This window comes from Myxocyprinus asiaticus, chromosome 19, assembly GCF_019703515.2.
Source record: "Myxocyprinus asiaticus isolate MX2 ecotype Aquarium Trade chromosome 19, UBuf_Myxa_2, whole genome shotgun sequence".
Classification (NCBI taxonomy): Eukaryota; Metazoa; Chordata; class Actinopteri; order Cypriniformes; family Catostomidae; genus Myxocyprinus; species Myxocyprinus asiaticus.
The window spans coordinates 26,371,826-26,389,700 of NC_059362.1; the positions used below are offsets into that span (position 1 = coordinate 26,371,826).

Sequence of the window (17,875 nt, forward strand, 5' to 3'; positions counted from 1 at the left end):
TACTACATACAATTTGAAAAAAGAAAAAAAGAATAATAATAATCCCAAAATCTTGCTCTTAATACATTTCTCTACAACACATTCCTGTCAAGTAAGTAAAAAAAAAAATAATAATAAATAAATAAAATAATAATAATAATAATAAATGTTTACCTCATCAATATATTCTTTAGGAAGTGGTACACCAGCCGTAACCTGTAAAAACATAACATCTATAGAATCTATTGCAAATATATACAGTTTATATTTAAATGAACAGATCAAGCGAAAATGAAAATTATCATAATTTACTCACCCTCATGTTGTTCAAAACCCATATGAGATTTTTTTAAAAAAAATTAATAATCTTAAAAAAGTAAAGTTCATAGTGACCATGGTGGTCAAGCTCCAAAAAGTGTAAACAAAATATAAATAAAACAAAAATCACAATAAAAGTGATTCAACTAGCTCTCTTATTGCTTCTGAAGAGTTGGGATATTGCACAAATTGTCCAGACTACTTTTATGGTTCTTCTTGTAGCTTAACGACCCGTGGTCACTATGTACATCTGCTATATGGCAAGAGCTACATAAGAAATGAGAAATTGAGAAGTCTTTGTATTCCACATTTTTGACTTAACTATTCCTTTAATGCAGCCTTGTATGTAAAGGCACATGTATGTACAATATATGCAGGCACATACACACATACATACACTTACATTTGGTCCCCCTCCATGCATCTTCAGAGCCCGGACAGTGGCTACAAGCACCACAACATTAGGCCTCAGTCCAGATGTCCGACACTTAATATTGAAGAACTTCTCCATGCCAATGTCAGCACCAAAGCCAGCCTCCGTCACTGAGCAGGGAAGGAGAATGATTTTTTTTTTTTTTTTAATTCCTTTTCAAATTTGAGAGTGAAGCTTTTGTAAATAAGCATCCCAAAACCTACTGCTTTATTTTGCTAGAAATTGATGTGAACGTAAACATTGCGCATCGGTTCCTTATTATAATGTTCCAGTAGTGGAACACAAAAGAAGATATTAGACAGAATGTTAGCTACAGTCACCATTCACTTTCATTATACGGAAACATTAAGTAATGAACGTAAATGGTGACGGAGGCTGTCGGTCCCAAACTTTCTGCCTAACATCTCCATTCGTGTTCCAAGGAAGAAAGTCAGTCATAGAGGGATGAAACAACATGAAGAGCAATTTAAATCATTTTCATTTTTGGGTGAACTATATTTAAGAATTATCCTTTTTAATAGATCAAAGGGGCCAACCCTATTCACTGTAAATACTCACTCACATGCTTTCACATATTTACACAAGAAAGCTGTTTCTACAATGCCACTGTAATTTAATTCCCCCTGCATTACATAGAGAGTTATTGTAATTCATTCATAATAAGGATATAAGGTGTTCCATGTACGTGCAAACTTAACTCCAGCATTATTGCTATCAAGAGTCTGTGATCAATGGAATATTTCAGTGGAATTCTGAATAGAGAACAAACGATTAGTGCTACAAAAAAAACACAAAAAAAAACTATCCACTATATTTTTGCAACAGTGAATACATATTTTTCTTCCCCCAGCAAGCCACATTTGTTTGTTTTCTGTGTGAGAGTCATCTACTGTTTGTGTTTGAACTTGTCAGCATTAAAATGTGTATGTGCCATTGAACAGCAAGTATGTGTGGAGTATTTTCACATATCCATTTTTTCCCAGAACCCAGAGTTTCATGTGCTACTTCCCAGGCTTTTGGAGAAGGAGGGAATGGAAAGGGTAATGTTGTTATTTCCACCAAAGAGGTCTGGCATATTTTTCATGTGTGTGTGTGTGGTGGTCTGGCATTCTGAACAGAGGTAACCCCCCAGAGTAAGTCATCGGGTTCTGGCCACTTACTACTACCTTTGTTTACTTTCATAGCCTAGGAGGTAAAGAACCATAATTGTCCATAAAAGAACTTATGAGGAGCAATGGGTGAGAGAGAAAGAGAGAGAGAGAAAGAGAGAGTGAAAGAGAGAAAGAAAAACAAATGAATGAAGGAGAGACAAGAAAAAGAAATGAAGAAATAAAAAGAGAAAGAAAGATAGAAAGGAATTAAGGAAGTAAATAGTGAAAAAAATAAAGGAATGAAGGAAAATAAATGAAGGAATAAAGGAAGGAATGAAGGAATAAAGAAGGAATGAAGGAAAAGAGAAAGTAAAACAAAGAGAGAAAGACAGAAAGGAATTAAGGAAGAAAAGAAGGGAAAAATGAAGAGGAAGAAAAAGAGAAAGGAAAACAAATGAAGGATTAAAGGAAAGAAGCAAAGGAAGGAAAGGAAGAAAAAAATCCAAGGAAAGATGGAATGAATGAAAAGAAAGGAAAAGAAATGAAGAACGGAAGGAAGAGAAGGAAAGAATGAAGAAAGGGAAAGAGAAAAAAGAGAATAAAGATAGAGACAGAAAGGAAGGAATTAAGGAAATAATTAGTAAAGAAATTAAGGAAGAAAGGAAGGGAAAGAGAAAGGAAATCAGATTGAAGGAGAGAAAAGAAAAACAAGGGAGAGACGGATTGAAGAAACGAAAAGTGAAGACAAAAATGAACAAATGAAGAACAAAAGGAGGAAGAAATGAAGCATGAAAAGAAGAGAGGAAGGAAAACAAAAAGAAAAACAAATGAAGGATGGAAAGGAGGAAGGACAAGAGAAAGGAAAACAAAAGAAAAAAGGGATGAAGAAAAGAAAGAAAAAATGAAAGGAAAAGGGAAAGAAAAACAATGAAGGAAGGAATGAAGGATTGAAGGAAGGTAGAAAGGAAAAGAAAACAAAGAAAATATGGAATGAAGGAATGAAAAAACAGAGAAAGGAAAACAAATGAAGGACAAAGACAGGAGGAAGGAAGGAAAGAAAAGAGAAAGGAAGAGGGGAAGTAAAGAAAACAAAAAGGAAAACAAAGGAAAAGAGATAGGAAAATGACAAAAGAGAAAGAAGACAGAGACAAAAAGTGTTATAAATACAGTATAAGTGAAACATAGGACAAAACTATCCATCCTATAAAACTATAAATCACTAAATCAGAGTGTTATCTTGAAGGGAGTGCTCATGGCCTCGGGACGACCAGGTGTGCTAACAAATTAAACCACCCCCAATGGAGTTCCCTTTCGATTTCGGTCACTTACATCGCGTCACTGACGCTTATGGGGAAAAACTCCTTTTCTCAGATTTCTGAACTCCTATTGGATCACGCCAATTCAGATGCAACTGAATTGAGCCAATGGCGTTCGCGCCTGCTCAGCCAATGACATCGAGCGCGCGGCGCTCAGCTTTCTATATAAGCGGGCGGCATAACACCATCAGTCAGAATTTATCTCCATAAATTCTGGATTTCACCGTCGAATCGCACTTACCTGCAGTGGACTGCGCTTCCCTTCCTGAAGACGACCGTTCCCCTGCTGTGCTCCAGTGAACTAAAAGAGTTAAATATTTCCACACTTGCACTGACTGGACCGTCTTTTTCAAGATGCCGTCGCATAAGTGCAGATGTGGGAAACCTGTTCCCACGTCTGACGGCCACAAGAGCTGTGTGTTCTGTCTGGGCCGCGCACACGCAGAAGCAGCGCTGGTCGAGGCTGAATGCCCACACTGTGAGGCAATGTGTCTCAAAACGCTCCGGGCTCGGATAGCGCTATTTAAGCGCAATGACCTGCTCCGTTGCCTCCCCCGTCCCTCGAGGACCTGGGAAACGACGATGTTCAAGGTGAGGATATGGAGCAAACGGATTGTGAGGCTGTACCGCCGGCTCAGGTCCCACATGCACCCACACCCCCACACTCTTCTTCCCCCATCCTGTTAACTAAAAGTATTCGCCCGCCCGACAGCGCTTCCGCCCTCCTGCAGTTCGGCAGTGTAGGGCTTTACTGGTTGTTTAGATCAGTGTTACTATCAGAAATAATTAATAATTATTTCTGTAGTTATTAATTAATATTTGAATTAATCAATTGAATCTAACTCATTAAAACCTCATATGGGGCTCCAGTAAATGTAGTGTGCTACGTTTAGGAGCAAGTTTGTTTATTAGCAATAATTCATAATTATCAAAGATAATTATTAATTATTAAAATCAACAGAACATTGATGACAATCAATGTTAGCTTTTTAAAATCCTTTAAATCAACAATTATCAAAAGATAATCGTTAATTGTTAACATCGATGAAACATTAATTAAAATTAACACTAGCTTATTGATCATTCAAATTCAATCATCAAAGATAATTATCAATTATTAAAAATCAATAGAATATTAATAAGGATTAACATTGACGGGGCACCACCCTGGAATTAGGGACTAATAACCAAATAGTAAAACAGTCTCAATATTAGATTGTTTTCTTAGGAAAATCGACATCCGAAGAATATCGATTTTCAGGAAAAAAAAACAATGAATGAAGGTTTGAATCCGAGCACTGACATCCCGTCAGCATGACACAGGCATATGCAAAACAAACCAAAACACTTCTCTTTGTAATATAAACAAAGTTTATTTATGCAGTAATATCAATTAATAATTAATACAATGCAGTCAATAAACTTCCGACTTACAACTACAAACTAAACAGTGATATGATTAGATATGGAAATAAAATAATCCTATAACACATAAGGTGTGTGTGTGACAGTGTGTGTGTGTGTGTGTCAGTGTGGTTAGTACGAGAGAGAGAGAGAGAGAGAGAAGTGACAGCCCTAAAGCCGATTTCGCGATAGTAGGAGAGAAAGCAGCTCTCAGTTTATCACTCAGAGACGCGGTTTTACGAGCGGGGCTCGTAAAAGTCCTGCGTTATTTGACTCTTTAATGGATGAACTCAGTTGCTGTCTCACCCGCGATGGCGAAATTTCACAACAATCCAATTTGGTTGGACCACAATACAGCAAAACAAATTCGTGATAATTAATACCCTGAGTATTAATAATGAGCGGACATGGCGGTCCGTAAACTGTACAAGCAAAGACCTTGAAACACAAGAATAACACACTATAATATTCTATCTCTGCCCAGACGTAAACCTCTTACTTGAATCGCATGAGGACACAGGTAGAATGTGTTTTCCTCCGTCCTTTAACTCTGACCAGGTTCCTTGAGGCTCGGGTGATGACGGGAGGCCGTTTCCTCGCTCTGTCGTCGGGCGGTACGGCTGTTGATTCTCGGCGGGCTGGCGGAGAACTCAGAAATGTCGACTTGATTGAGGATGGAAGAGAAATCTTTAATCTCTTCACTTCTGTAGGCAAACGGATGAAGATGCAAATTGCTCGGCAGTCTCCTTTGGATCCGTTAGAGTGTTCGGATGAACACAGAGTAATCTCAACTCGTCCAGCGAGATGGAGATTGCATGGCTACAGTTTCAAGTCGGACGTTACTGCCTTGTGCCACGAGGTTGCACATGAGAGCAGCGTTGAACTGCATCCACACACTGCAAGCAAAGTCGCTGGAAGCAAATCCCGGAAGCATTTCAGAGGTATTTCAACTCCTGATGATGTCATGTTTGAGGGACATTCTGTTGTGTGCCTTATCCAATAGGAGATGAGAGTTCGATCCTTTAGTGAGCAAGGCTTCATGGATTTGTAGTCTGTTTTGGACTCCCTTTGTTTGATTTTGGCACGATTTTTATCAGTAAGATTTACGATTTGGAAGGTGGGGGCTTGAGTTAGGTTTTTACAACTGTATTAGGCCTGCCTTTGTCTTCTATCTGAATACATGAGGCCCAACAGCAGCGGTGAACATGGAGAATGACGACGCCGTATCTCTCACAGCTTCAGACACTGTCACCTCATCCGCATCAATGGAGGACGCTGCTTCTCTCCCCTAAGAGCCAGAGACCGTTCTTAGACAGTGGATGCGGAGCTTGTCCGCATTCTCACTAAGGCTATAGACGAGCTGGAGCTCGAATGGTCACCTCTGTTAGAGCCAACTCATTCTCGGCTGGACGAGTGGTTTTTGCCGGGCAGCCAAACTAAGACTGCCCCGCACAGACCTGGCCCATTTTTCGCAGAGGTCCACACTGAACTCTCCAAATCGTTCACCAATACAGCAGCTTTTGGAGACCAAATGGGATATGGCTCGCTTCCCCCCATTGAACAGGCAGTAGCAGCCCACTTGTGTCCCTCGACTCAAACTGGCCTGAGATCCCACCCACTGCTCCCGTCTAAGCCATGCCAGTTTACTTTGACACTAGAGGGACGCCTTTGGCTGATGCTGACCAACATGCGCGATGGGGACAAGTCAGCTCTCCTCAATGTGCCGGTATCCCCTGCTGGTCTCTTCGGCAATGCAGTGGAAGCCCTATTGGAGCGCTTCCAGACATCCCAAAAACAGCAGCAGGCTATGAAGCATTTCATGCCTAAACGAGGTAGTACCGCCGCTCAGCCCAGCCGTTCACACTCCGTTTCAGCGCAGTGCCCCCCGAAACGGCAGCACTCTACTCACCAAGACCCTCAGGGTCCATCTGAGCCGGCCGTTCACCCGAAAAAGCCTTGGCCGAAGCGCCGCTATCCACAGCCACCATGCCAAGAGCCCCGCCCCTCGGGAAAACCTACCTCTGATCAGCCTCAGCGTACTTGACGGCTTCAGCAGCGTGAAGAGGAGTCTGCGTGGTTTCCAGAAATAGTGGAGCTCCTTTATTTATGCGCATCCGTGGGAAATCTCACTAAGACGGGACCTTCTTTCTCAGGCTCACGGCTCGATTTAGCATCCGCACCTGGAGTTATGGAATCTACATGTGTGGCCATTGAGTGGGTTGCGTCGGATGACAAAGACCTCTCACAGGCAATAAAGAGTACAATTCTGCACGCTAGAGCCCCATCTACGAGACAGCTCTATGCCTACAAATGCAATGTGTTTGTGAAATGGTGCAAAACGCGACGATCCCGTTAATTGCCCTATTTCTGTCATTTTCATCACCCAAGCCTCGAGGAACCGAGTCGGAGTTAAAGGACGGATGAACACACATTCTACCTGCGTCCTTACGCGATCCAAGTAAGAGGTTTACGTCTGGGCAGAGATAGAATATTATAGTGTGTTATTCTTGTGTATCAAGGTTATTGCTTGTACAGTTTACGGACCGCCGAGTCCGCCCTTTGCTGCCAATAATACTCAAGGTATTAATGTAACATACTGTTATCACGAATGAGATTTGCTGTGTTGTAGTCCAACCATGTTGGACTGTTGTGTACTTCCGCCATCACGGGTGAGACCGGCACACTGAGTTAATCCATTAAAGAACTAAAGACCGCGGGACGGTTTACGAGCCGTCCACCGCGTCTCTGAGTGATAAACTAACAGCTGCTTTCTCTCCTACGATAGCGAAACCGGCTTCAGTGCCACCACTTTATACTCTCTCTCTTGTACTAACCACACACACACACACAATCCCTCACAAACATACCCGCACACACATTTAACTACTAGATAACTTGGTGATAAAGCTCAGCTTTGTCCCTGAATTATCGTATAAGCGGAGACACGCGGTAAACGGGCAGACGCCATTAACCGGCTTCTATCCGCCCACATTCGCGGCCATATTCTCTGGCCGGAAACCTCGCATGACATACTCTCCACGAGAGTCACGTCCGCCATTTTGTGTGCGTCACTCCTTACACACACCCGCACACATTCACACACACACATACCTTCCTCTCATGTGTTATAGGATTATTTTGGTTACCATATCTAATCATGTCATTGTTTGTAGTTGTAAGTCAGAAGTTTTTTGACTGCACTGTATTGATTATTAATTGATATTACTGCGTCAATAAACTTTGTTATATTTCAAAGAGAAGTGTTTTGGTTTGTTTTGCACACACCTGTGTCAAGGGCTGGCAGGGGATGTCAGTGCTCGGATTCAAGCCTTCATTGTTTCCTTTTGAATGTCAATGTTCTCCGGATGTCAATTTTCCTAAGAGAACAAGCTAATATTGAGACCGTTACACTGTCTGGTTATTAGTCCCTGATTCCAGGGTGGTGCCCCGGTAATATAAATTCTTATTAATATTCTATGGATTTTGATAATTATCTTTGATGATTGTTGAATTTGAAGGATCAATAAGCTAGTGTTAATTCTAATAAATTTTCCAATGATTTTAAAAATTAATTATTATCTTTGATAATAATTCATATTCTATTGAATTTGATAATTGATGGTTATCTTTGATGATTGTTGATTTAAAGGATTGAAAAGATAACATTGATTCTAATCAATGTTCTATTGATTTTAATCATTAACAATTATCTTTGATAATTATTAATTATTGCTAATAACCAAACCCGCTCACAACACTGGTTAAAAGAAAGATATGCACTGTGTTTCCCTTAGTGGAACTCAGCTGTTTCACTACCGGACTGTGCACCTGGTTGTGTTCTACCTCGCCGCCTCAGAACTGTCAGGGCGAGGTTGATTTCTTATATGCTTCCTATAAGCTAAGCGTTGTATCTGTACGACACAATCTCATGTCCTGCCCCTTCTATACACTCGGGGTAGTTACAACGAGATTTACTCGAGTGTTATGCGTTATGTGTCTTTTGTCCAGTACTGCAGCGTGATCATACACGTTCCCATAAGCATCAGCGACGCGATGTCTCGTTCCCTACATCTCAGGGAACCGAGGGTTACATATGTAACCGGAGATGTTTTACAAAGAGACTGGAAACTCCATCTAACAGGGCCAGATTAAGACTCCTTAGTGCCCCTGGACATGAACACCTATTGCCAACCACTGACTGTGTCCTATGAGAAAAGTTTTCTACCTGCAGATGGTGCTTGATGGCTCAGAAAACCGAATCCTCAAATTACGCATTTACAGTGCATCCGGAAATTATTCACAGCGCTTCACTTTTTCCACATTTTGTTATGTTACAGCCTTATTCCAAAATGGATTAAATTCATTATTTTCCTCAAAATTCTGCAAACAATACCCCATAATGACAACATGAAAGAAGTTTGTTTAGACATGATTTGAAAAATTCTTCATTTATACTAAAGACTGTGATTGGCTGATCCTGGCCAGCACTGAAAAAAATGTGACAGGTACCACGTGAAGGAGCCGTCGACACGCTGCTTTGGTAGCAGTCTGGAATTCTGGACAATAATTTACACCTGATTAAATGATAAAGAACACATTTTAAATCCATTGAAATAAAAACGGACCTAAGACAAAAAAAATTCTGCTGTGTGGTACCCCTGGGCACATGCCCAAATGCCCATATGGTTAATCTTGCCCTGATCTAAAGGAGTCTACATCACCAGGGCTCAAGTCATCTACACAACCAGCGAAAGCTTCACAGCTGTGCAGAGAGGAATGTGAGGCAGGGAGTATGTTATTGGCTTTCAAGAATTCGGATTTCAGAAAATCTGCAATTATCAGACCATCTATCAGTCTGAAGCTTGAGAGCAATCAGTTACAATCAGTCAGTTACTATCATGCCATTCTGGTATTTCGGAACACTTCAGTGGTTTTCCTGTGAAGCGGATCTGTTGTGTATAATCAGCTGATAGGCAATGTCCTCCCTCTCACCCAATGCAAAAACACTACATACCATACATGCCTTGGCATCTGGTAATGCATACGCACATACCCCTCCTTCACTGATATTTTGAATTTTTTTTTGCTGAGGCTCCGAGTCTCAAATAGAATTTTTTATTTAAATAGATTGCCGAATTGTTTTTAATTCTGTTAATATTTACTTCGGAACACAAAAGAAGAACCTCTGAACAATGTACTGGTTGTTCTTTTCCATGCATTTATAAATGAACAGAGACTGAAACAAGCTGAAAAAGCACCATAAAATAATGTGAATGATTCATACACAAATCAGACTCAATCCAGTGGAAATGATTGACAGTTCACCAGAGGGGAAGATTATCAGTTAATAACGATTTAAGCATTGCTCTGTTTCTCACACAAATCTATTATAGGACTTAACACATAAAAGTGGTCCATATGACTCATGCACAACATTTTATGATATATATTTATAATTTATGGTGCTTTTTCTTCCTTTTTTAAAATTGAAAGGATAATTGCCCGTTCATTGTGATTGCACGAAAAAGAGTGACCAGTACAGTCTTCAGAAGTTTTTTTGTGCTCATTTTGTATTCTACGGAAAAAAAAAAGATCATATGGGTTTGGAATGAAAAAGGAGTAAATGATAAACATGTTCATTTTTGGGTGAACTATCCTTTTAAGAAAAATAGCAAGTTAACCACCCAACTGCAGGTCCTAGTTGCTTGTTTTTTTTGCAATACAGTATATTAAACAATTCATTTTTTATCGTCCTCTGCAGGGGGCTCTAGCAATGTTCCCTTTCAGAACATAACAAAAGTATGTCAACATTTCAAAGCTGTAACTCAACACAGTTCTTGGCCTGTTTTGATAGGCAATATTTTCCCTGAGCTTGTCCTTAAATGAAGGGTAAAGCTTACTCTGCTGTTAGCATGAACCACAGGGCTTCACCATTCCCAGCATTCTTTTAGTGTCTGGGGCATGTCGTTGAGCATTGAGGACAGAAGGGAGGGACAGAGTAAAAAGGATAGAGAGAAGGAATGAAAGATTGTGAGTGTTTGCATGTACACATCTTTAGTTTGGGGACAAAAGTGAGCTAAATCTGACAAGACCTCCCCTTTGGGGATATTCAGGGACATCCTCAATTGGAAAATTGATTCATTAATGAAGCAAATACAATTATTTTATTTCTAAAAAACCAGAAAGTTTTTAAAGGCGTATGGTAAGTCTAAAGAAATTTGTTGTTTTTACATACCGTAAAGCTAATTACGGTACTACAGTATACAAAGTATGTGTCTATGACAGATCCTCACTAATATAGCTTCAAAGGTCTATGTGTGTGTCCATGTTTTGCATGAATGTATGCTCAGGTGTGCTGACAATGAGAATTAGTTGGACTGAGCTTTACAAAACATTCCTTTGGGTTTTATAATGAAGGATCCGGTTCTCTGCGTGGCTTTATCCAAGCTGTAAAGGTTTCCTAAAGCTCTCAAGCAGTAGCTAAGCATGTGCAACCACTCTGACACATGAGCAGGAGTCCAGTTTGAACCAGAAAACAACTGCTACTGTTGTTGATTTAACTTACCCCCACATAGCCTTCTCAAAGGCCTGTTGCACAAAGCTAGTGGAGCAAACACAGTAAGTTTCAGGTTGACAAAACCAGATAGAGCCAAACCGGTTTTGATCGGGTTCAGCGATCTCAAAACGCTTGCGTTCTATAAACGTTCTCTGTCAACTGAAAGTTTGAACCTCAGTTCATGATTAAATCTGAAGTATGTGCAAAAGAATGAGTGACACTGGCATAAACAGCCAATGCATGAAGCAGGGAGAGAGTCTGCGTGCTTTACTAAAAGTGAGAAATTCAGCGTGATTTACGTCTCTGCTAAAGATGAAGAGATCATCATGAAAATATAATATAAACAATTTAATAAAACATAAAAATCTATAAAGTATAAATATATATTTATCTAAAATGTAAAACCTTTTATATTCATTTTAATTAAAAGCCTAATATAATTAAATTAAGTGCAAGACATGTCACTTTGTGTGATAGTCTACAATATAATTTTAAAGGTGCTATATGTAAGATTGGCAACAAGCATACTGCAGTCCAAAGTCAAAATATTGGAGAGTTGTCTGCCCTGCCCCAGACTCGAAGCTCATGCGGGTTGCCAGAATGTTGACATGCAATTTAGCCAACTCAGCATTCGTTTTAAAGGATTTCTGGCCTTTAAGCTGTCTCCATCTTCCAAAGGCATCTCCAGTATTTATCCTTGTTTTACTATGCCTCTGGTCATGGTGGTTTTTAGACAGATGGCGAGGCTTTGTAGGTCGGGTGGAATCTGTTATCTCTGATCCAGTTCGTTTGCTGGCTTCCATGGCTGCAGCACGCATTGTTGTTTGCCTGCAAACTTGCTCAAGTCTGGCAACCCGCCGGTGTCGAAATCATATTGGTGAGTGGGCTGGATCACACAGGCCAAAACATAAACAGAAATTCCGGCCCAGAATGGAAACTTCAAAGCAGAATATACTGGCTGTAGCATTGTTATCGGAGAAGCCAGTATGTCAACTTAGCATGTTTCCTAATTCTCTAATGACATATTCTGGTCAATTTATGATTTAGTACAGTAAAAATATTACATAGCACCTTTAACCAGTATATTTGATCAGGTGGAAAGACTCGTCAAACAATAAATGCATCTTTAAAGTGTGAGAATCACCTTACGAACACTTCTGCAGCATTGTTTTCCAGGTTTCTTAGCATTACGCACTGCATTCATGTACAGTATGTAAAGATAAACAAAGACACTCAATATTACATTTTTAATGTACTGCTCAAAAGATACAAGGTTCCCAGATCTTTCAAATAAACCATCTTATATCTTAACATGTATGTCTAATATATTAAATTGTAATATATACTATGTAAATTCATTAAATCTATACATTTACCTGTGACGCGTGCTTTATTTTGGAGCGAGAGATACAGGAAGAGTGACTTTATTGCGTCAAAGATTTCACTTTATTCACAGCTGATTGGTTCAATTTGTGATCTGTAACCCAGAATAAAACCAGCTCTGGAGCAGTTAAGCTGTGTAGCGTAAGTTGCTATATGGCGATGAACACTGAAACCAGCTTTGTGCAAAAGGCCTCAGGTCTCTGAATGCGTGTTACTATAAAAAGCAGATCATGTGGTGTGCAAGTGAATGTGTTTGTGTGTGTGTGCGCATGCTCACCGACATAGCCCTCTTCTCCAACCAGTTTAAGAGCCAGCTTGTCTGCCAAGACAGAGGAGTTTCCATGGGCGATGTTAGCGAAAGGTCCAGCATGCACAAACACTGGAGTGCCCTGGCCAAATGAGACAAATAACATAAATAAAAACAATTCAAGTCAGAGCTGCATTTCTCAATATCTAACATATTATACTTGACGTGTTCATAACTGACAGTTATTTTTATTTACTAATAACGGCACACATATGTTCTGTGAAAAATTTCTTACAGATCAAGTTACGTACACAGTACTGTACAAAAGTTTTAGGCACTTGTGAAAAATTTTGCATAGTGAGGATTCCAAAAATAATGCCATAAATAGATTTCATTTCTCAATTAACATCATACAAAGTCCAGTTAACATAAAACAAAAAGCTAAATCAATATTTGGTGTGACCAACATTGCCTTTACAACAGCACCAATTTTCTTAGGTACACCTGGACACAGTTTTTCTTGGTTGATGGCAGATAGGATTTTTCAAGCTTCTTGGAAAATTCACCACAGTTCTTCTATCTATTTAGGCTGTCTCAATGTTCAGTGGGGGGCTCTGTGGGGGCCATGCAATCTGTTGCAGGGCTCCCTGTTCTTCTATTCTATTTACAAAAGGAATGTTTGGGAGTCTAAAATGTATATTTTCTCTTGTACATAAATATAATAAAATATAAAAATATACATGGTTAGTGAATGAGACCCATTGTAGCTTGATTACATGAAAATTACTATATAAATGGTCTATCAAGATCTGACAATGACAACCCATAGCATTTATGTGGTCTATTTTCACATTTCTATATTTTGCATAATAACTGTTGTTGAGCTCGCATCTATTGGTGCCATTTTACGGTTGCATCATCAAAAGCCAGAAGGCATCTGAAGCTCAGTGAAAATGTGGGGTTTGAACCGCTGACACTGTGCTCCTCTGTAAACTTCCCAAACACTGAAAGGCCACACAGCACTCACTGACAGCTGAAGGGACAGGAAGGAGAGAGTGCAGGAAGATGGAAAAGGGAGGACACACTAAACAAAGAATGGGGTGATGAAGCCACTTGAATTGAGGAAAAGGAAGCAAACTTTGTTGTGCCCTCCATCAATGGAGAAAGAGACAACCTTCCTTTAATTACCCAAACATTTATCACTGCATCCCAGCATCCTCCTTTCACCGCTTCTGCATGCCCTGATACTGTATATTATAAACATTATGAACTATTTTAAATTACCTTTAAGAATCAAGTAAGGTACTGTGTGTAGATGTTCAATTTGAGGTAAGACTGCAATTTATATGAATTAGTAAGTTGGATTGATCAGATTGATTCTAACTGCTGAGTTCAACAAATTGGTTAAAAACCCCATTTTAAGATTTATTTGATTTATTATTAAAAAAGGCATTCCAAGAACTAACATGACACAATACATTTTTTGTTATATAGTTAAATTATCAATTATGTTTTCATTTATGATTGATCAATTAACATTCAGCGTTTCATGCAACATTCATTTATTTGCATAAATTCAATGTGTTCCATTTCTTGTGTGCACTTTAACTGGTTTTGTGTTTTGAACATTTTTACTTTGTTTGGTCAAAACTGAAGTATATTATATGCGTGTTGCAATGTTAAGGTTTTGACCCACACAGGACTCAGTCTTGCACCTACAGTACCATCATACAAATATGATGCAAAATTGCCTTCCACCTTTAGATACATGCATTTTTAGTTTTTGAAGCATTGGATCAGCTCATTCGCAGTGCATAATATTGGTTTATTATAATCAAACTATGATCTATCTAGTTCACAAACTAGTTTTAAGGCATATGCACTGCCTACTCAAAGACTGTTCCAAAAGGTAGGTAACTTAATTATGCTGCCTCCTAAGTTACCTAATTTTGGTCAAATTCTCAAGGTAGCATCCTATGTATTATATCCTTTCCTGGGTAGGCAATCCACAATGCATCCAGATGATCTCCCGTGCGCTGCGCATGAGGAGCGCTATTTGAATGACGCAAAGAGTTGCCGTCTATGTAGTTTTTCCAGTGAACTGTCTTTTGGAAAAGTTATACAGAAAAGAAAACAAAATCTCATTTCAAAAAATGTAAAGGGATAGGATTGGACACCTTTGCCCTGCGAGAGCGGAAAAGAGGAGAAATATGTCATGCCAATGCCAGGAAAGTTGGAAAACAGGAAAAACCAAGTGAGAGAATAGTAGGGGAGAACAGAGGGTGGTTACCATAGTAGGAAATACTCTGCCACCAGCCATATGTGGCTATTTCTATTTTTCCACAGAGGCCTGTACTTTGTCTTAACTAGCAGCTAGCATGGCGGGCAACCTGTAATGAACTGGCCTTTCACATGCTGTTGTTTTGTAACAATGATGCACTCTAGTTCAGGCAACACATTTGATTACTGAGGTACAGATGAAAGGAAAGCTTTTTCTGTCTGATTTCTTGATCTTAGCAATGCACTAATGTTGCAATTCTTTTATCGCATCACAAACCCAAATCATGTCATGGGCATTTACAGTAAATTGGCCCTTATATCAGCAACTTATACACACACACAAATCAGCTAACCTCCCTCCATTTGAATCATACATTCCCAAAACACTCCTCACTCTTTCTCGGTCACACATATTTTGTCAGTTGTCCAGCAAACAGACTTAGGCCCATCCGTGAACACATACTTCTCATTCAGATGTTCTCACATACATCCCAATCCCAGCAGGGATAATATAGCCCCATGCAAAAGCATATTCCCACAACCCTCTGCTGCCTGTTCCGTCCTGATACGATTCCTCCACACAAGAGAAACAGGAAACCAGGCAGGAAAGGTTTCACAAAGCAACTCTGTGTCCCCCTCTCTCAAAACATGCAACTCCTATGCATCTCACACACATAAAAATACGCCCCTACACACCAAACATCAATCATAAGTCATTAGCATGTTTAAAAGCTATAAAGATGAAAGGCATTCCAACAATCAGGCTTTTCACCACTGTCTATTTCTCATTTCCAGTTCTTCTCTTGGTGCTCTGGGTGTTATATTCCGAAAGTGAGAGACACACTCCCACTGAGACAAAACCAAAACCAGATGTGCATATGTTGGAGTGTCTTTTCTGTGTTTCATGCTTCTCTAATATCCTATCACTTCACCAACACTCAGAGTATCAAGTTTGGGATTTTCCATCAAGACAGGACAGTTATAATACGTACAAGAAAAATACCACACAAACGGGCGACTGTGTAAAAGATAAGAACTTGAGGTACAGGAACAGGGAAGAGGTCTCACCTCCAGTGTCTGCATCAGTGTTGGTTTGACAGCATCTTTCATGAGGACTGCCAAAGCCCCAGTTACACCCTGAGAGATGGAAACAGCAAAGAAATGTCAAAATATGTCAGTTAAAGCAGGCATCAAATGTCTTCATGGTAATTAACGGTCACTCCATTGACAGCTTTCTCAAATGCACACACACACACACACACACACACACACACACACACACACACACACACACACACACACAGAGAGAGCCTTCTAAATGGACATGCCATTTATAATTACTATAGACAAACCTTAACACACAGCCTAACACTTAAAGAAAACATTTCAGCTTTAATTCTTAGAATGCTAAGTGTGTAACTTCTGCAGCAAAAGTGTAACGAAATGCAATTGCAAAAATAAAGATTGTTTCAAACAAGTTTCCTTAAACACACCCACTGTCTGGCACTAGTTGGACAAACAGATAATCCTGCCCCAAGCTCAAACAAACAGAGCAATGTTTTGATCTCGATACAGAAGAGTAGAAGCAGTACGCACACTTTCAAACACTAAGGCAGATACACGATCAAAAACGGCAAAATTCATGAAATAAGAAAAGAAAGGCACACTGCTATAAATGCTCCCATGTTAGTTAATATAATAAAAAGAGACGTTTCGACCTTGGGTCTTCGTCAGCCAGTCAAAAACATCAGATTTTGTGGGCCTATATAAATACTCACACCTGACAGTCCAATGAGGACATGCAAAAAGTCAATTATCCTATCTAAAACAATATGTTGCACATAGGTTCACAATTCATGATATTCAAGCAAGTAAAACATAAAAAAAATAAAATAAAAAAAAATGTTCTTTAAATCAAAATTTTAAAATCAAAATCTAAATTAAGCCCTTTTGGAGAGAGGGTATTGAGTGTATATATAAAAAATGCCCCTCTCTGTAAGAGGAGTTTGTTGACATCACTTCCTCTTCTAGATATCTTAACCTGTTCAATCTCTGTGTATCGAAGAGTAGACAAATTATGCTTGAATTGATTAAAGTGAACAGAAATGTTTTTTTTGCATTTAGTCGAATGTTGCTTCTATGTTCAGCAATATGTGTTTTTAAACTCTGTTGATTTTTCCCAATGTAAGCCAACCCACATGGACACATTATCATATAAATGACATTTTTGGTAGTACATGAAATGACTCCTTTTATTTTTAGTTGTTTACCTGAATGATGATGACTAAAAAAAAAAGATTTTTTTTTGTGAAGTTACATTGGGCACATTGTCCACATCTATAGTTGCCGTCAGGGACAGGGAAACGAATATACCAGGCTTTCAGGAGATTGGTCAGCCCCAACAACAAAATTTTATCAATGTATCTACACCAGAGACTAATTTTAGACACAAAAGAATTAACATCAGAGTCAAAAACACATTTTTGTTCAAAGAGACTGCACTTGGTGATGAAAATCTCCATATCACCTCTTCTTCACCAAGCATTGTGAGCCCCTCAATTTTCAGTTCTTCTACGTCACAAAGACCCAAATTTTGAGGTTAATCCACTTTTATTCCACCTAAAAACCGAAACCCTTCTGTAAGTCAGGTAAGTCAAGTAAGCGTGAATATAGAGCATTTAATAATCTGCCAAAAGTTCAAAAGAAATGTTCTACTAGAATTAAAAAATGACAAATCATTGGTAGTGAAAACAGCTGATACGGGTGGATCAATAGATGTGATGGATTCTAATTACTATGACCAAGAAATGTGTAGACAATTGAAGAATTCTTCTTTTTATAGCAAATTAACTTTTGACCCAACAGTCT

At 39.2% G+C, this 17,875-nt stretch overlaps 1 protein-coding gene across 1 annotated transcript in view; it reads right to left on the reverse strand.

The window, feature by feature from the left end:
- LOC127410335 (monofunctional C1-tetrahydrofolate synthase, mitochondrial-like) overlaps positions 1-17,875 on the reverse strand; it is a 67,799-nt gene that overhangs the window by 24,616 nt on the left and 25,308 nt on the right. Inside the window, exons 19-22 of the mRNA XM_051645537.1 lie at positions 16,076-16,144; positions 12,758-12,869; positions 701-840; positions 154-195 (exon numbers count right to left, since the gene is read on the reverse strand). Coding sequence (XP_051501497.1) covers positions 154-195; positions 701-840; positions 12,758-12,869; positions 16,076-16,144 — 363 coding nt within the window. The remainder of the gene's footprint in view (positions 1-153; positions 196-700; positions 841-12,757; positions 12,870-16,075; positions 16,145-17,875) is intronic.